Source organism: Nesoenas mayeri (assembly GCF_963082525.1).
Source record: "Nesoenas mayeri genome assembly, chromosome: 1".
Taxonomy (NCBI): Eukaryota; Metazoa; Chordata; class Aves; order Columbiformes; family Columbidae; genus Nesoenas; species Nesoenas mayeri.
The window spans coordinates 39,136,360-39,155,290 of record NC_137541.1 but is presented as its reverse complement, the minus strand read 5'-3'; the positions used below and the strand labels follow the sequence as shown (position 1 = coordinate 39,155,290).

General features: G+C 50.9%; 2 protein-coding genes across 16 annotated transcripts in view; one reads left to right on the top strand and one right to left on the bottom strand.

The window, feature by feature from the left end:
- Window positions 1-14,058, top strand: part of TMEM184B (transmembrane protein 184B) — a 30,496-nt gene extending 16,438 nt beyond the window's left edge. For 2 of the 14 annotated variants that reach the window (XM_080347225.1, XM_080347230.1), the window contains exons 4-10: window positions 2,827-2,917; window positions 3,466-3,541; window positions 6,498-6,589; window positions 6,995-7,164; window positions 8,331-8,525; window positions 9,428-9,451; window positions 10,507-13,785. In XM_080347225.1, coding sequence (XP_080203351.1) covers window positions 2,827-2,917; window positions 3,466-3,541; window positions 6,498-6,589; window positions 6,995-7,164; window positions 8,331-8,525; window positions 9,428-9,451; window positions 10,507-10,748 — 890 coding nt within the window. In that variant the 3' untranslated portion in view covers window positions 10,749-13,785. Of the gene's footprint in view, window positions 1-2,826; window positions 2,918-3,465; window positions 3,542-6,497; window positions 6,590-6,994; window positions 7,165-8,330; window positions 8,526-9,427; window positions 9,452-10,164; window positions 10,331-10,506; window positions 13,786-13,963 lie in introns of those variants that run through there. The other 12 variants (XR_013922304.1, XR_013922306.1, XM_080347227.1 and 9 more) reach the window with 12 other exon arrangements.
- A 730-nt stretch (window positions 14,059-14,788) lies between these two features.
- MAFF (MAF bZIP transcription factor F) lies at window positions 14,789-18,340 on the bottom strand. Of its 2 annotated transcripts, none has more exons than XM_080353203.1 (3): window positions 18,003-18,340; window positions 16,860-16,916; window positions 14,789-16,785 (listed from the first exon to the last, which is right to left on the bottom strand). In XM_080353203.1, the coding sequence occupies exons 1-3, from the start codon at window positions 18,105-18,107 to the stop codon at window positions 16,372-16,374; spliced, it is 576 nt and encodes a 191-aa protein (XP_080209329.1). In that variant the 5' UTR covers window positions 18,108-18,340; the 3' UTR covers window positions 14,789-16,371. The 2 variants fall into 2 exon arrangements, with proteins under 2 accessions (XP_080209329.1, XP_080209330.1); XM_080353204.1 differs by having other exon boundaries at window positions 18,087-18,340.
- Between the last annotated feature and the right edge of the window lie 591 nt (window positions 18,341-18,931).

The window sequence follows — 18,931 nt, the reverse complement described above, 5'->3', positions numbered from 1 at the left end:
GTAGCACAGCCACGATGTGCTGGGGCTGGGGAGGTGTGAAGTGCTTTGGAGTCCCGAAGGAGGGAGGGTGCTGTGTTCACGGTGAGTTACCGATTGCTTTGGGTTTGGTTATCTGCTGCAGATAGTACCACTAGCACTGTATGTGAGGGAAGCAGTTGTTCTCCAATAAATGCTATCTGAACCTCCCTCCTGAAAGAAGCTTTTACCCACCCAGCAGGGGAAACTGTGCTCTAGCAGTGGATTTTTGAGGACAGTTTATTACTATACCCTCATTAAATCGTAATTCAGTTGTTGCAGTTGTTTTGGTGAGATCTGCATTGCAGAGAAATGCCCCTGGCCATTTGAACAAGTGAATCAGCCGAAGGGACCAGCAGACCCTCCTTCACATCTACCACAATGCTCTGAGATGCAGCAGCAGATGGCAAACGTGCACACGTGATTCAGAAGGCATCTTTGTTTGGGCCTGTATTTTCTTTTCCCTTCCCTGCTGCCCTGCGTGCGTGTGTAGGTCTAGCAGGAAGGCTGCTGCTCTGCAAAGCTCCTCTCCTAGCAACAGCCAGCATCCCTCTGCCTTGCTTGCTCAGGGAGTCTGCAAACATCTGCTCAGAATTCAGCACCTGCTCTGAGGTTCACCCGGCCACGTTGGGCTGTGTGAGAAGACTGCGGGTGGAGGTGAAAGCACCTTCAATCAGTGGGTTCTCTCTCTCACTTTTTCTGGGGATCACTTCAAAACAGCCTTTTTGTTCTCTTCCCTCCCTTGCCACCCACTTCATCCTTTCATGTTTGGGAAGGGTGCAAATTGGGGAGGAGCTCTGTTAGGGAATGGTGAGAGCCAGCCCTACTAATATGCTTTGGAAGCTTTCTTGGGCCATTTATGGGCTGCATTTCATAGTGTGCATTAGGAGGAACGTACTTTGGCATTGCTCTTTCATGTGACTCTGCTTCTGTACAAACCTGCGTGTCGGTAGCATGGACACAAGTAGATTTTTTTGTTATGTTGACATCATAAGCACCTTCTGATGAATGTAGATCAGGAATGGGAGAAGAGTTCTTTTGCTGGTGTGGTGAGCTTTGATAGTTAGCACTGATTTATTTTGGGGATGGAGTGGCAGGTATTTCCACCTTCCTCTCCCCCTCCCCTTTTTTTTTTTGTTTTGTTTTTTTCCTCTGATGTCATCTCTTCCCTAGAGCTTGTGGAATGGGCAGCTGGTATTGTAATGACCACATCAGAGCACAGGGGTCACTGGAGGACAACAGGAAAAGCTCAGCTTTTCTTCCTCTGGGTGCTGAGACCTGTCAGCTAAGTTGCAGGAAAATTGCAGGCAAAAGGGGTTACCACAGTTATTTAAATAAGCTTTCCGTGGTTGGTGTTTTCTCTCCTAATTAAGGCTTTCACAAAATCATTGCTGTATGACCATACCTAACTTTGTTCATTAACAAGGATTACAGATGGAGGAACAATAGCCCAATGACATACATAGGAGCAGGTATTCCACTGGCTTTTATGTGCTGTAGCATTCTTACCATAAATATGTTTTGAGACTATGAGTGTTTTGGGCAACATTGAGTTCCTGTTTTCCAGGGCATAGTTTGGATGCTCGTAGAGGAATGAGAGTTGATGTCTGTCTCTGACTTTGGAAGTTCATCCACCTGAGAAAACTGACCTCAGGTCTAATACTGGCTGCTTGGTGATGTCAGCATCTCAGGACTGTAAATTATTAGGCTTTCATTCATATTTTAAATTCCTTAAGACTTCTGTTTCCATCTCAAGTTATTTTCTCTTTGTGTTATGTCAATGCTGGGGTCCAAAGCCAGGATTTGGTGTTGGCATTCCAGGGAATGTCTGGATACAGACTGTCGTAGACAATAACATTGAATGAAGGGGTCACCTGGTTTGTCATTTTGCTCCAAGGCTGTATGTATCCAATTTAGGAATATAATCCTTGTCCTAAAAGTCTCATAACTGTATGAGGGTCCAGCAGTAATTTTAACAGGTCAAAAGTGTGTTAAACTTGGCACGTATAGACTTATTCTGTGCACATTTACATGGGTTTGGATCGCATGAAAAGTAAATGTGTCTGTAATTATGACGAGAGTGCTCTTGACAGTGTCTTCACCTTAGTGTATATGTATCAGCAAAACTGAGCCCTGAAGACACTTGAAATGGGGCAGAGTATTAGTGATCAGTCTGAGAAGGCTCTTCCTCATCTGCACCAGGTTGCTGGGGAAGGCAGAAAAGAGGTGGCCCAAGGAGAAGGCAAGACATTCCAGCCTTTTGGGGAAATAGAACACAAACCCTGTTTTTCAAAAGTCACCACCAGACATGAAAACAGAGTTTCACTGATTGGTCAAAACCCTGTTTCTCCAACTCTTATGTCTACATTCCTGTTACCTCAGAGAGAGAAACTGTGTTCATCACCTAAAAGATTAAATACAGGAGATAACATAGAGTTGATGAATCAGAGAGAACTTTTCCAAATGATCTAGTACTGGTGTAATGTCCTGGAATAATGCACAGGAACCCCATAAAGAATGCCACCTTACAGATGCCAAGTAAAACAGAGACTGACCACAGTTTTTAAATGGTCCTGTGACTCTTTTGGCATGAGTTGTGGAACTTGCCTGGGACCTTGGCCAAAGTCCAGTTCAGATAGTCTTGTGAATGCTGAGGTAGGACGATAAATGCAGTGAAAATAATCCGGAGTGCTTTGAAAGGAAAAATGCTGCATAAGCAGTCCCTGGTAGTGTTTGATCTGTTGCCTGTACTCTTGGTCCTTGCACCTGTTTTGAAGTTGGTTGTCATTTTACTGATTGATGTCTTTGCAGCATTTGTAATATACAACTTCCTCAGCCTCTGCTATGAGTACTTGGGAGGGGAGAGCTCCATCATGTCTGAGATCAGAGGGAAACCAATTGAGTGAGTATTAATTCTGCTTACAGCATGATGTTCTCATCCTTCTGTGCCCATCTAGCATGTGTCTGTCCTTGCCCTGAAAAACTGTGTCAGGTGGCAAACGTCTGCTAGGACTGGGCAGCGTGGATGGGGATGATTTACCAGTACCCTGCTCTGAGACAGATCAGGCTGATCACATCCTCTTAAGCAAGTGGACTGATTCACAGCTTTTCTGGACACCTGACTACTCCTTTGTTGCTTATTGTCTTCTCTGCCTTTAAATCTTTTCTGTCTTCAGTTAGTTGTTTGTACTTCCTCCAGGATCTGTGTTTCTCCCCATGCTACTCAATTAAAAAAAAAATAAATAAAAATTTAAAAGAATAGTGGAGTGTGAAGACAAGATGTTGTTTAAAACAACTGGGAAAGAGAATATGGCTTTAACTGTAATCATGGTTGGAGAAAGCACCAGTCCTGCAAGTTTGCTACGGAGAGGTAGACAAAGAGGGTAGGAATCTTGCACTCTAGCTCAAATCTTGCTTCTGGACTCTGTCATCTTGTGTTGGCTCTTTCAGGTCTAGCTGTGTATACGGGACTTGCTGCCTGTGGGGAAAGACCTATTCGATTGGATTCCTAAGGTTCTGCAAACAGGTATGGGCTGGAGGAACTGTACCATCCTCCAGAAGTGAATGAAGTGTGTGGGTTGGCAGTGGCTGTTGCTGCTGAACTTCTGAGATGAGCACTCCTTTGAGGGGGTTTATAATGTTATTTTGAGAGGCCTGCAGCCTGCTGAGAAGAGCAGATGCTTTGGGGGTTGTTTATTTGTTTTGCATGATCTTAGCGTTTTCTACTGAACCCTGCATCAGGAAGGCTTTAGCAAAAGACCCCATTTATCTCCTGGATCTGATGCTAACCCTGGGAAGAAATCTTGATTTCTTCTTCCCCTTCTGGATTGCAGAGGTCCCAACTTTTAGAAATTGATGGCTGTGCTGTGTTGCAGACACTCCGCAGTTGTGTAACAGCCTCCTGAATTCCCAGTGCTGCTGTTGTGGTTTGGATTTGAGGAGGGGGGTGGAGGTTAAGCGTGACACAACGCTTTGTAGGAGGAACTGAGGATTGCTCACCATGCGTGTCTGTCTGTGCTGAGTTGGATATACTGAGGGGGAGGGAATGGAGGAGATCTAAACCTCGATACAGCCCTCGTCTGCTCATCCCAGGTCAGTCACCTCTGACTGCCCAGAAACAGCGGGTGAGTTTCAAGGCTTTGCTCACTTGCTGCAGGGAACACATGAGGTTTCTCTGGAGAAAGCGTGAAGCAGATCTGGTTCTTTGAAAGGGCTCAGGTTATTGTCATTCCAGTCACTGGGTCTAGATACCTGCCCTGGCTTCTCCTCCACATCATGACCCATCTTTTATGTTTTAGCAATATGTGGGAACATCAAAGGTACAATGCAGCCTCATAGTAATATCCAGTGTTAATCTCTGCAGCACAGTTGGCCTTTTTCAAAGGACCACATCTTTCTTTTCTCTGTTCTGTTTGTCTCTGTAACATATTCTGTCCTCATGGCTTTCCTGTTTTCCTGCCCACTACTTTATTTTCTAATCTGCTCCCAGTATGCTGCTTCACCTGTTTCTCTTGGGCTTCATTCGTATACCTTTTCTTTGATTCTATGCATTACCTATTCTTTTGGCTTCTAATGCTAACTTTTACCTCTTAAATATGTCATAAGCGTATAACACCCACTGTGGTGAGTGAGTGCTGGAGAAATAATTTCCGTTAGATCTCTTGTTTCTCGTGTCCCACAGGCTCTGGCAGTTGTCTCCACATGGGTTGCACCTGGCTGTGTTTGGAAAGTTTTTTCACAACAATGAAGATGAGAAGCACTTTTTTTGGGGGGTGGTGGTTCTGCTGGCTTCTGAAAATCCTCAGCTTATTTGGTAACTCTGTCTTAGGTGGATGTTTTGCTTTCCCATTGTTGCTATCTGGCAGCAATTCTTCTAGTTTGCCCTTTGCAAACTGCTAAGTCTACTGTGGAGGCTATGAGGGAGGTGTCACTTGCAAAAGGATGTTTAAGTACTTCCATCCTTCTTGGCTTGAGCTTAAATGTTGCCTTGGTGAGAAACCTTTGACACTAAGATGCACCTTCTGGTACTTGTAGACTTCCAGGATTGCCAAGTAAGACCTTTCAAGGGAAATTCCTGGGAAGGTTGGTGCAAAAGGGCAATGGAACACATCTCCACGCTGATTTGTGTGGTATCCAACATCATGATGATCAGAAAGAGGAATGTGCTGAAAGGAGCACTTTGCCCATTTTATCCCTGTTCTCAGCATCTCCAGCACTCCTGTTATCTCCCACCACCACCTACCCATTTTCTGCTCTTTCCAGCCCTTTTCATCCTGAAGGAATCTGCATGTTATAACCATTCCTTCTTTCCATCTTCACCCCGAGCTGTCCTCAGGCAGGTGCCTGCTGTGGGTCAGTCTGCCTGCACTAATAGCTGTGGCTTAAAATCTGGACAGCTTGTTTCCTTAAAGATGCCTTGGACAAGATTCTTTGCTGGGCCTTTGTCTGGTGACCCTTACAGATGGGTCACACACCATCCATGTGCTTCCCGTATGCTGTAGCATCTTCTAGGGAAGCAACTAAAAATAGGACATGGTGGTTTGGATTGCAGGGAAATGGTTAAAACAGCCCCAGATTGGAAGGAGAGGAAGCTCAGAGGACAGAGTTGTTTACGAATTAGCTTGACCTTTTCTGGTTCACATATTTACAGTGACTCAGTATCTGACATGTGCTGGGGTTTTTAATCTCCTTGAAGTCTTATGACCACTAACAAATTGCATTGTATCCAAACCAATTACTCCTGTTTGGTTTTGCCTTCTTTCCATACACAGCCCTCCCCACATGTGCACAGGTCAACACCTGCCCAGGCTCCTCCAGCCTTCTTCAGGGAGGCATGGGTGATGTTTTTAGGGTTGCAGCCATCTACTGTCCTAGGACTCTGGGGTTCAACATCTCCAGAAAGATGAAGCATGGGGTGGCGCTGAGAGGACTCCCAACAGGAGCTGTGATTTATACTGGCAGAATGGATGGAGCTGATCCCAAGGGCTGTGGAGCCTTTGGGAAGATTCAGTGAAGGTTGTGTGAGTGACAACTGAATAGCTCTTAATTTCTATTTAGCGACACGCATTGGTGTGCATACGAAGTGCTTTAACATAATAGCAGTTGTCAAAGTTCCTCCTCAGAGAGCTGGGTTCCCCTCCTGTCTAGGGGACAATTTTGCCCACCATGGATAAATGTGCTGCAGCACAGCCTCTGTAAGAGAGCAGCTAAGTAGTTTCTAGGAGAACCTGCAGAGAGATTTTTCTTCCCATCCTGGAAAAGTAGATAGCACCCATGCTTCTTCTGAATCTCCTTTATCTCCTGTTGGGGGGTGCAGTCCTCAAGCACAATCGATTAGCAAGTGGCGGGGTCAGACTCCTTGTTGGGGCTGGATTGTGTTGCATTGCTGTGTTGTCCCAGTGGAGACAGTGTCATGGTGATTGTTTGGGAACTTGGCCTCTTGGACCTCCTGACTTCTCATTCCTTCTTTCTCATTCCTGTAGGCTACCCTGCAGTTCTGTGTGGTGAAGCCCCTCATGGCCATCAGCACAGTCATCCTTCAAGCCTTCGGCAAGTACCAGGATGGTGACTTTGAGTAAGTTTGTTTGTCTGGGAAGTGTGCCTCAGCTGCCCCTTCCTGCCCAGCTGTGCTTACGGTCCGTGTGTCTGATAGACCACAGGAGAAGACAGAGGGACAACACAGGCTGAATATGCATGTGAGAAAAGAGGGCAGGGATAAGCCTCTTGGTTTCAGGGTTTTTCCCTCTCGGTTTTGAGGGAGAGAATGGGACAGGAAGACAGAAAGGAAATGGAATCTTAGAACTCCACAGTGACAGTGGTAAGAGGAAAAGATCATGCTAAAATTTCAGGCAGTCATAGAATCATAGAATCATTTTGGTTGGAGGAGACCTTTTAAGTTCATTGAGTCCAGCCATTAACCTAACAGTGTCACTAAACCATTAACCTCATCTACACATGACCATGTATCTTTTCATTTCAGTGTAACCAGTGGCTACCTCTATGTGACGATCATCTACAACATCTCTGTCAGCCTGGCACTGTATGCCCTCTTCCTTTTCTACTTCGCCACACGTGAGCTGCTCAGCCCCTATAGCCCAGTCCTCAAGTTCTTCATGGTGAAGTCTGTCATCTTCCTGTCCTTCTGGCAAGGTGAGCTGCTTGTCCCTTCCCTTGATAGGCACAAAGGGGCACTCTGCAGGCACTCAGACACTAGAGTTGATAGAGCAGATGAAGACTAATAGCCAGAATGTCTTTCTGTGCTATTATTATATTTGTTTTATAGTCTTTCCTTGCGTTTCTCTGGAAAATCTGTTTTTTCTCATTTTCATCCTTTGTTTCAATGCTCCTGAATCCTCACTATCCTGCTGCCTGTGTATGTGCACACACATATCTGCCTCGCAAAATCAGCTGGATGAATAGTCCTTTTCATTCCTGGAACACTCATAAAGTACAAGCTGCCAATGCTTTATCTACATGCTGCCGTTTTTTTTATTAAAGTGGCACATCTAAAAATTTTTAGTACTTTTAGTGCTCTATAAATAAAATTTTTAATGGTGTGTCTGTGACTCACATGAAGCAGCAGGCTGGCTGCTGAATGCAGTGTGTGCTGCCACAGAACCTCCACAGAGTAGAAGGACATTCAGAATACATACACGTGATACAGAAGCACATTCAGAAAGACAAAATTCTACCTAAGCTTAGTGCTTCTTACTAAGTGGCTCTGAGCATTTCCCTGTTTAGTGCCCTATGTAAGTTTACCTGGTTGCACTTCAAACTTAGGTGGAATTTAGGCTTTTAGAGTATGGCCTAACCACCCAGTTTACAGACAAACTATTAAGTTTATCATCTTGAGCCATCTGGTCACACACTTTCTGCCTTGTCTGTAATTCTTCAGCCACCTGACTATGGACAGGGAGAAGTATCTTTCTTGCAGTGGTGTGTCAAAACCACTGTATGTTTAAAAGCTCTGTTACCTCAGTTTTTGCGATGGCTCTTGGAAATGCTGAGATCACAGAAGTGGTCATAGAAATATTTGACTGCTTCTTATCCTTTTGGACTCGATTAAGTCCTGCAGCAACTAGTTCCACAATAGAAGAGGGTCAGTTTTTGAACATTCTTTGCGTAAACATATTTGTCTCATTTATTCTTCCTTTCTCTGTTGTACTGGTGAGTGTATCTAGCCTGCTCTGTTTGTAGCTCCTGTCCTGAATGGATTTGCATCTAGGACATACAGCACAGGCAGCTATTTCTATTCCGTACAGTTAGTATGCGATCATGTTTTCTGCACATTTACAGGAGCTTGTTGCTTTGTTTAGGGATGCTGTTGGCCATCTTGGAAAAGTGTGGTGCCATCCCCAAAATACACTCTGCCAACGTATCTGTGGGCGAAGGCACTGTAGCTGCTGGGTATCAGGACTTCATCATTTGTGTGGAGATGTTCTTTGCAGCTATCGCCCTGCGCCATGCCTTCACGTACAAGGTGTACCTGGACAAGAGACTTGATGCCCAAGGTAGGAAACATGCCAGCGGATACGGCGTGTCTGTTTGGTGGTGAGACTGGGTGGAGGCTGGTCCCTCTAGCAACCAGCACACTGATATGATTCCAAACCTGACTGCTTGGAAAAACATCACATCCCCTCCTCCGTAGTGTCTGAATAGATTAATTGTGCAATGGCTCTGCAGTGCAGAAACCTTGCCTGAATTGCATTGTTCCCTTTTCAGTTCCCCAGTATGCCACCCACGAGAGCTTGTTGCAGACCTGAAGGCTGCAAGAAGTTGCATCCTTTTGGTAGAATGGGTTTGTCCTTCTTCCCGTCTCCCCGAAGGGGAACTCCCATTGCTCCAGATTGTGCAACAGACTGAAAGCAGGAGGGACAGGGCCTGAAACAGGCTCTGTTTTGAATCTGGCTCAGGAAGATGAAGCTGTGCTTTGGCAATATGTTTGGCTTGGAGGAGGAGGATGTTCCTGTAATGAATTTGTGAGGGTCAGACTGCTAGAAATCTTATTCTGGGGAAGAGTGAGGTGGATGTTATCTCTGGGAAAAGGGGTTTCTTGTGCCCAGTCTGTACAAATACATTCAGTGTTCTCCAAACAAAAGGCATATTTCCTGCTGTGGGGAGTCTGTGCTGAGGTATGGGAAGAGAGCAGCACTTGGGCAGTGTTCATGTAGGTGATCCCTCCATCCTAGCCAGCCCCAGAGATTTTGGAAGGACTGTGACCACAACTGAGGGAGATGAGATCTGTGGGTGATGAAATAGTGAACTGCTGGCCAGTACAGTGGGGGATGTTTCTGTGGTGGATCTTGTTCAGTTCTTGTTATTTCCACTCTCTTTCTCTCTTTCTCTCTTTCTCTGTCTCTCTCTCCTTTCCCTTTTATCTCTCCCTTGCTTTGGCCAATGGTCCCTGGTGCAGCTGTTCCATCATACGGGCCATACGGTAGGTACAGCATGCTCTGTGTGTTTGTCTACCTTGGTTTTTAACTGGGATGCTGTTCTGTCCCGATTCCCAGCCTGCCTGCTCTGTCCCTTGTTCCCCCTTCCTTGTAGTTCTGTAACCTGACTGCCTCACACAGCTGCTTTAGTGGTGTCTGGATCATAAATTGCAAACCAGCCCCATGGGCAGTGGCTTAACACCTGCTTTGGAGTGTTTCGATCAGGACTGTGTGAATATCTCTCCAATGAGTCGCACAGGCTCTCAAAGGAGCTGGTTTGCTCTCTCAGCCCAGCCTCCCTTCACTTCCATAATGGCCACAGATGATCAGCGTGCCTTGGTCGTTTTGGGAGCTCATCCCCAGGACCAAGCAGTCCTGGAAAACTGTTCTGGAATTGGGATATGGAAGCCATGAGAAACGGCAGCCCCTAGAGGGACACACAGCCTTCCTCTGTGCTCAGCACTTGGGTGGGACAATCTCCAACTGTTGCTGCCTTCACAGTATCACTGTGGCATTCTTCACCTGTGGGTGCTTCTGCTTCTGGTACTGCCTGTTCCCCTTCCTTCCCTCCTTTGTGCTGCTTTCAGCTTTTATGGTTTCTTTCTTGTGGGCACTTTGATACTGCCTATCAATCTAATTTTCAATGAGTGGGAATGTCAAATGCCACTTCTATATTTTTAGAATTTCCTTCATTTTTGTCTTCTGAAACTCTTTACAGGAGCACCTTCCCAGCTGAACGTCTTTGTTGCATGCCCAAGCCAGCACCAGTAGTGTGTAGTGGAGGTGGTGGCTGGGGGCATGTCCCGTTCTCATGCCATGTCCCTCATTTGGTGCTGTGGTGGATTCCCTTGGTTAGCAGTGGCTGAACCCTAGAAGCAATACTGGTAAAACTTGACACCATTTGTGTGGCATTTCCTCAGCAGCTGCTTAAGGAAGTCTGTAAAGTAACTTCTGCAGGACCTAGGAGTGCATGTTCCCTGTTCTCCTTACCTGCACGTTAAGGGGTGTGGCAGAAGGCAGCCATATTCTTCACTTGTCCCTCCTTGTCTTATCCCAACAGGTCGCTGTGCTCCCATGAAGAGCATCTCCAGCAGCCTCAAGGAGACCATGAACCCTCACGACATAGTCCAAGATGCGATCCACAACTTCTCCCCAGCCTACCAGCAGTACACGCAGCAGTCCACACTGGAGCATGGTCCACCCTGGCGCAATGGTAGTCATGTCATCTCGCGCTCCCACAGCTGCTCGGGTGCCCGTGACAACGAGAAGACCCTCTTGCTGAGCTCTGATGATGAATTCTAGGAAGGGAAGCTGCCAGCACAGGCTGTCATTTTCCTTCTTTTGTTGGTTTTTTATTATTTTTTTTTATTTATTGAAGCAGAAATACGCCAGTCATATCACTTCCTAGAGAGTGCAGATTGCAGAAGTGGGCACTTCCCATTAGCTTTTGTGGGTATGAACACGATGAGCGGTGCAGACGTGGGGAATGGCCAGGACTCCATTCTCGAGCCCATTCCTTACAGCAGCGATCGACTGGAATTAACTGAAGCAAAGCTTCAGGGTTTGGAGCTCTGGCCCCCCACACCTGCCCTGCTTGGTGTGGAGCATAACTGGCCAGAGCCCAGAGTTGTGGCCAAAAATTGTTTTGATTTTTTAAAAAAACTGGACAACCCAACTGCTTTGTATTCTTCTTCCTGAGTGGTTGATGTGGGCACACTTTTCTCCCCCAGGTCCCTGGTACTAGCATCACTGTGATCTTTGGGAAATGGGATTAGGGTGCTGCAATGCGCGTTCCTGAGGACCAGACCAGAGATTGGTGTGTGTGTAGCCATTGCCTTGAATACATAGTAAGGAACATCTGCCCCCACGCTTCTAAGAACCTGGTTGTGCAGTCCTGTATGTGGGTGAGCAAGGGGGAAAAGGACAGGACTTCCTTCCTCTTCCTTCGCTCCCCGCATGGGAAGCGGGGGGGCTCCCCATCAAAGCTGGAGCTTGTTGAACCTCAGCAGGGATGGAATTACTGTCTCACAAGGGCAGGGTTTTCTAATCACCAGGTGTCCAAGCTTCCCGTCTCCCCTGCGTTCCTGTGGCAAGAAGCTTCCCTGGAGCAGCTGTCTCCTGCTAACAAGACTGAGGACTGACTATTATAGGTGGTGGAAGTTTGTGGAGCTCTGGCCCTTTAATTCCTCTTTATGAAAGGAAGATATGTAAATGCTAAAATGTTTTGGTTTTTTCTTTTTGTTTTGTGTCCCCCATCAACATAGCTGCCCCTCTTACAGGTGTGGATCGCACCAGGTAGCTGCCAGAGAAGGTCCTGGTCTCTCACAGGTAGCTCTCCCTGTGCTTGTCATCAGTGACTTCCACGGTGAGCTGCTCAAGTGTTGTCCTTGGGCTGGAGTATTCGAGAAGGGATGTTGCACGCTTGCTTTTTATCTTCATAGCTGTGCTGGGCCAAACTGGAGCAGACTTGAAAACTGACATGACCTGGCCGCTTAAAATTGTCTCTCTTAGTTTCCCAGGCAGCATTTGCTGCTGCACATTTCACAGGCCCTGCAGCAACTCTTGATGCTATCAGGGGTGGAGACAGCATCCATGGGAGTGGGAAAAGAGGCTTCCTCTTGCTTTTGTTGGGTTTTAGATTGGCCCATAGGTATTTAGTGAAGCCAAAATAAAAATGATCCCTCTGTAGATCTATCCAGGGACCAGGAAATGCCCTTTGCTTTAAAATGTCTAGTGGAAGAGGGGGAAGCACCCTCAAGGGCCATAGCTCAGATGCCCCCACCCCCAAGCAGGAAGCTAAATGGAGAGGTTGGGGTGAGCTGCTGCATTCTGCTTCTCCATAGTGTCTCTGCTCCTCCTGCTTGATGCCTACCCTGCCGTCAGCAACCCTCCAAATTGCCCCTTGTTGCTCTGCTGGGAGAACTGGAGTCTGGTTCACTGCCTGGCGTTTACCTTCCCTCTTGTCTCCTCATCTGTGTACTTGCACATTCGCTTTCTCTGAAGCAGCTGTGAGCGAAGAGCTCCTTGTTTCCTCAGCACTGCTGCCAGAAGCCTGTGGTCAGAAGCGGGGGGAGGAGGGCTTGAAGAGAGGGAGGTTTGCTCCCTGCTGTGAGGATAAGATGGGGAAAGGCATAAGAACAGTGTCTCCTTCCATACTCGTGTGTCTGAGGGGATGGTGAAGCAGGTGGGAGCAGTAGTGCTGACTCTGAGGGAGCTGGGAGCAGGGCCAGTGGTTCCAGCAGCTTCTTTGCTGCTGGATTTCTCCATTTGCACGTATCCTGTGTTGTCACACAATTACTGCTTTTTCCTAAAACTTGCTGTTTAAGTGGACATGCAAACACTATCTGCCAGGCTTTGTGTGGGCTTGGTGTAAAACTCCATTCCCTCATGCAGTAAGCCACCTGGAAAGCAGGGCTGAAGATTGAATGGGCTTTCCTTCTATCTTCCATGACTTTGATTAATAGTTCTTTAGGGTGAGGTATTTATGTTAAACTTGCCCTCTCTCCTGGGAAAGTGAGGCCTGGGACATGATCCCTTCCTCCCCTTTCCCTGCATTTGCAGGCCTTGATGATATCCCAGTGTCACTTAATTGGTGACTGTCCCCAACCTTTGTTGCATTGGGTGGCTGAGATCTGGGCTTGCGCTGCTAGCTTGAAGATGATCTAGGCTTGGGGAAGCATTTTTTAAACATTATTTTTAAATGTATGCTACATCTATATGCTGTGCAGAGGATCTGGGTATTCTCAAAGCTTCCTGTACATAGTGATTTAAAGTACAACCCTTTTGCACTAGCTGCCTTTGGAGAAGCCTGATGAAGAACTAGCGCCCAAACAACAGCCAACTGCCATGCGTTATAATTTTATATATATATATATATTTTTTTTTTTTTAACACCATACAAAATCATCTCTGGGCAAGTGCCAGAGCAAGGACTGGCTCTGAAGCTGCTCTGGCCTGGAGGAACAAATCTTAAAAGATCTAGAACTTGAGACCAAGGAGGCCAAGGCACCTGTGGTCTTAGAGGACTGCCCACAGTAGCCCAGGGCCCCAACAAACATGTTGGTTCAAGAATTAGGCCCTTGGAGCTGCTCTTCCTCACCTGTTTCCCCTCTGCTTCCTTCCTTCTTGCTTACCATGTAACATACCCATGGGATTTGTTTATTATTTTTCCATATAGAGTAGTCCTTTGTATATAAACAACTGAAAAAAAAAATGTATGATAAATAAGACAGAGTCACCTAGTTTTGTACCTATTGTGTTTAACTGATGTGAGCTCAGCGACAAGCCGCTCTCTATTTTGGTCTTTGTGATGTTATACTCTGCAGAAATAAGCAAATATGATGACAAATAAAAATATAGAGATAATATAGATTGTACTTAAGCTGCCTCTGTGTGTTGTTTGGGTGACTTCTCTGAAGCAATTGTGAGTGTTTGCTTGTTGCTGGGTCTGAGGATTAGTGGGTTGGGATGCCTTGTCCTAGTCTTCGTAGCTCACACTACGCCGTCTGTGTGAGCAGGAGCTGACGGAGAAGCAGCACCACAACATCCCGGGGCTGAGACACCGGTGCTGGCCCTGGGCAGGAGTGAAACCCATTTGACAAAAACCTGGAGCAGAGAGGAGTCCTGATCTTGGGTGCTCGGTGCCAAACACCCAGGGAGAAAGGGAACTGCTTTCCCTGACATGGGCCCCTGGAACAGCGGCTCTGGGCTTTTCCACACAACATGAATGTAATGCCCAGAACCGCACTGTGAGCGCTGCAAGCTGCCAGGAGGCCGGGACCTGCTCACACCTCAGTTCCAGGGAATAGTGGTTTTTCCCCATGGGGAGGAGGTCTGGCTTCACCTCCAGGTTTGGCACCTGCCCCACTTCCTTCCCCTTCTGCCACCCACAGGTATGAGCACCCTGCTTTCCTCCCAGCAGTGAGGTCACTCAGCAGGGGAGCTTTTGGGTAGAACTGCCATGGTTGCACCTGCCTCTCCTTCCACACCAGGTCCAAGGGCAGCCTGGAGGCAATTTTTCTAGTGAAATGTGTTACCTTTCCTAGGAAATGCTGATTCAGCACAGCTGAACTGCTCCCAGAAGCGCTTTGGGTGTGATGTTCAGCATTAAGTTTGCTTACTGAGCCCTTCCACAAACTAGAAATTGGTATTTGTCCTAAAAAGTTATGAGCTGTCCCCCATCCCGTTTCTGAACATCCTGCAGCAAAGCTAGAGGGAGCTAGAAAACCCAGTCTCACTGAGACACAGCGAGTTCCAAAGTTAAGGAATGACCAAATGCACTCTCACTGTGGAAAAAAAGAGAACTTCCTTTATTTGTAAAGTCTACAAAATACAGAGGAGTCAGGTAGGACACATACTGTAAATCAGAAAATAAATAAGTTTTTTTTTTGCTCTATATAAGTATAAGATAAAATGTGATTTGCATATATAAAATATAAAGTACGGCTCTGTACCAACATCCTGGCTGTGCCGAGAGGCGGAATGGCAAAGAGGACGTGAAAATAACTTATGTTCGTGCAATAAATAAACCCAAGAGGAGTTGAGGTGGGGGGATGCTAACCACAGTGCCCCTTCCACGAGTGGTGGGCACCTCTCTTCAGGGAGGGATGGAGGCTGCAGCCGAGGGCGGCTGGCGTGGGGCAGGAAGAGGGGGATCATCTACGGCAGCAGAAGCCAAGAAGGTTCTGCCTCCTGTTACCTCCCCCATTCTGCCTGTATGTAGCAAACACAGCTCTTCTCCAGCATTTCAGCCTGCCGAAGAGCCGGTTGTCCCACACGGGTGTCCAAGCTGGAAGAAAACCAAAGGGAGGTGCCTACCTGCCTGCCAGGCGGCTCCCAGGAGCAGGGATGCTCTCCACCCTCGCTTCCTACCTCCTGCAGCTCCACCTCTCTGCCTCTGCAGCTCTGGCTCTTGGGGGCCAGGAGCACGTTTTCATGGGCTCTGTAGGCGGTGGGGTGCCGGGGAGTGCTTGGTGGGGCTGTACAAGCTGGCCTGCGCTGAGCAAAACAGTGTTTATCTCTGCTCCAGCTGCCTCCGCTTCCTTCCTGCCGGTGCTGCTGCATTTTGGAGACACCCAGGCGGGCTGAGTGTCCCATGGGCAGGAAGAAGCGTGAAGGATGTGCATGATGGAGAGAGATAAACCAGCATCAATGCTTCTCCCCTTTGAGTGCGGCAGCCTGGGCTGACCAGCTCACGTCCCCCAGCTCTCCCCTGCCCAAGGAACCTTCCTCCATCACCATCACCTCTGGGCTTCCCCAGCACCCCAGCCTGTCATGGCACTTCCCCATCCCGCTCACCTTTACCAGCTACCAACCTGCAGCGACTTTCTCTCCCTCTCTGACCTGCCACCTGCCCTCGTCGTCTCCATCCTTGGAGACTCCTGCCATGCTGCCGCCTCCTCCCCTCCTCCAGCTGTGGCCCAAGTTGTGGGGCCAATGCTGAAATTCCTCTCCATCATATCCCTTCTGCCCCGCACTGTGAAAACTCTCTCCCCTCCTTTCCCTTCCTGGCACACGCTCCTGGGAGTGCCTGGCCTGTGCTCAGCTCTCCTGTGCCCTCCCCAAAACCAGAGGCGTCTGGTGTTTTCTTGCCAGCTTGGAGCCATGGGACGCTTCCCCAGTGCTGCCTGTGCAGGCTTGCCCTCTCCTGCCTGCATCCCCAGGGCGAGGGGTGCCTGGCCAGGGGGGCTGCAGCAGGGGATGGTGCTGGGGGACTTCGGGAGCTACCAATGGGGTCCTGTCCTCTGCTTCAGCACCCACGCTGCGGCAGCTCCCGACACGGGGGAGCTGGAGGTCAAGGGATGGGAGAAGGGGGATTTTGGGTACAGGTCCCAGGAGGGAGGAGGTCAGGGAGGGGATGGGAAGCAATTTGTAGGGGAAGGCACCCCGGGAAGGACTGTGCCCATCCGGGGGATGGAGGCCAGCACTAGGAGTAGGCGGCCTGGTTGGTGCCGGACTTGACGATGGTGATGACGCTGGTGGTGGCCACCTTGGCAGAGGGCCCATGGGCAGCCACGGTGCGGGCGAAGCCCTGCAGGGCCTCGTACTTGCCACGGAGGGTGTCGAGCTCTAGGCGCATGGCTGCATTCTCCCGGGCCAGCTTGTCCACCTCCCACTCCAGCTCCATCTTCTGCTTCTGCAGCTCTTCCTTCTGGCAGACGCGCTTCACCCGGCAGCTGGCAGCGTAACCCCGGTTCTTCAGCGTCCGCCGGCGCTGCTTCAGCCTCGCCACCTCCTCCTTGGAAAGGCCCCGCAGGTGGTGGTTGAGCTCTCGCACCGACAGCCCCATCAACTCCTCATCCGATAGCAGCGGTGTGTTCTCCCCCAGCTCCCGCTTCACCTGCCAGAGAGAGGGGCGGTTGCCTGAGAACCCCAAAACCAGGCCCCTGGCCCCCTCAGTCCCCTGGCGCTCACCTTCAGGGCCTTGCTGGAGAGCCCGTCCGCAGCCATCCTTGCCTCCTCACGCTGGCCCTGCCAAGCAGCAAGAGAAAAGCTGGTCACCACCAGCCCATGCCTCTTGCCTCGGCACAGAGGACGCTGGCCCCGCTGGCCCCCTGCCCAGAGCTCAAGTTTCTCCCCTGCCAGCACTGTGACTCATCCCTACTCCTTTTTTAAAAAGTAAGTATTAATAATAACAATAATAATAGTAATAATGACTGCAAGAAATAATAATAACGTGGAAACGCTGGAGCTCCCATTCCTCCCCCATCCCGCGCCGAGGTGGTCGGGATGCTGCGTTGCCCAGTAGTCCTGAAACGCCCCAGCCCGGCTGCCGGGAGGCCGATGCTTCCCCCCAGGAAGGAAACCCAGGCGAGATCCGCCCGAGGCCGAAAGGAAAGTAAAAGCACCAGCAGTCCCACGGGGCGAAACCGCGGCGAAGCCACCCAGCCGGGACCCGCGTGGAGGTGCCACCGCAGCCGCCCCCTGCCCGGCGGGCGGGGGCACCGCGGCTCCCGGTGCAAGGGTCGGGTGTCTGCAGGCTCCAGGGGCGAAGGGTCGGGGTCGCGGCCACGCAGCGTGGGCGGGCGAGAAGTGACCTCTCCGTGAATCAGCAGCCCAGGGGGAAAAGTCACTGAAGCGGCGCCTGTCCCCTCGCCGGTGGCCGGTCCCTCCCCGTCCCTGGGTTAGGGAAGAGGGCTGGGAGCCCGGGCTGCAGCCGAGCAGCGTCTCACGTCCAGGAGCCCCCTCCCCGTTAGCAGAGCCCCAGAGGGACGAGAGGGGCCGGGAGCGCCCCGCGGGGAGGTGAGGGGCTGGAGGGGGCGGCGGGGAAGGTGGAGCCGGGGCTGCTGGAAGCTGATGCAATCCGGGCCGGGAGCCGGAGCCGGGGGAGCGGCAGCGGCGGCTCCCTCAGGGCGGTGGCCGGGGCTCAGGAGGGAAACGCGGACGGCCCCAAGGAGGGACACCCTCCCCCCGGCCCCGCTCCCCGGATCGGCCTCCGGCCGGTGCCGGACCCCGCCGCCCCCCTCTCCCAGCCGACCCGCGGCGGGGCGAAGCCGGGGAGGGAAGGGACGCCCCGGCAGGGTCTCTCCCCGCCGCCCCAGCCCGGCTGGTGCTTACCGGAGGCTGCGCTGGAGCCGCGGGGCCGCTGCCGGGTCGGGCCGTCGGGCGGCGCCTCCGGTCCCGCTCCGCACGATTACTCACCCGCGGATTCTTTTCATTCATAAAAACACAGTCATGCGGTGACGTCGCCTTCGCCCCGCCCCTCGCGGCCACCGCCGCGCGGGGCGGTCCCTGCTCTTAAAGCGCCCGGGTGACCCCGCTCCTCGCCTGCTGCCTGCGTGTCAGACGCACCGGGCGATGAATGCAGCCGCTCTCCAACACTGCTGCTTTTTCCCCAATTTTAGGGATGACGCACGCCCGTTGAACGGCCGTGCCGGGGACAGAACTGCCCCGCCCAACCCCAGCGGAATGGTCCCCTGCCGCTTTAAGAAGAGCGGTCCCCACCGCCCCTCACAAAGATGGCGCCTCCCAACCTTTCCGCCCTCCTCCACCATGGCGGTGGGCGTGACGCAGCGGCGCTCGCCGCGCTACCCCGCCCCAATCACCCCTCCCCGGGTGCGGCGCCGCTGATTGGCCCGTCCCGGGGGGCTGTGCGGCGATTGGCGGGCGGCCGGCGAAGCGGGCAGGGGGCTGCGCGCGGAGGACGCTGGGCGCCCGTCGTGCTTTGCGGACGGCGACGCACCCGGCCCCTGCCCTGCCCGCCCTGCCCGCCCTGCCCGGCTGCGGGTCCGCCCCCGGCCCGGCCCCAGCCCCGGCCCCAGCCCCGGCCTCGCTCCGCCGGGCCGGCTCCGCCTCCCTGGCGCCGGTCGGCTCCTCCCAGCGCGGGCAGGCGGCAGGGCGCCGGGGCCGGCCGTGGAGGGCGGTGTTTCCCGCCGAAGCGGGAAAGGGAGGTCGGAGGCCGGCGCTGTCCGTGAGGCGCTGGGGGGAACCGGGTGCTTTTCACGGGAGAACCACGAAAGAAAACGAAGGTGCCAGTGCCGGGCGCT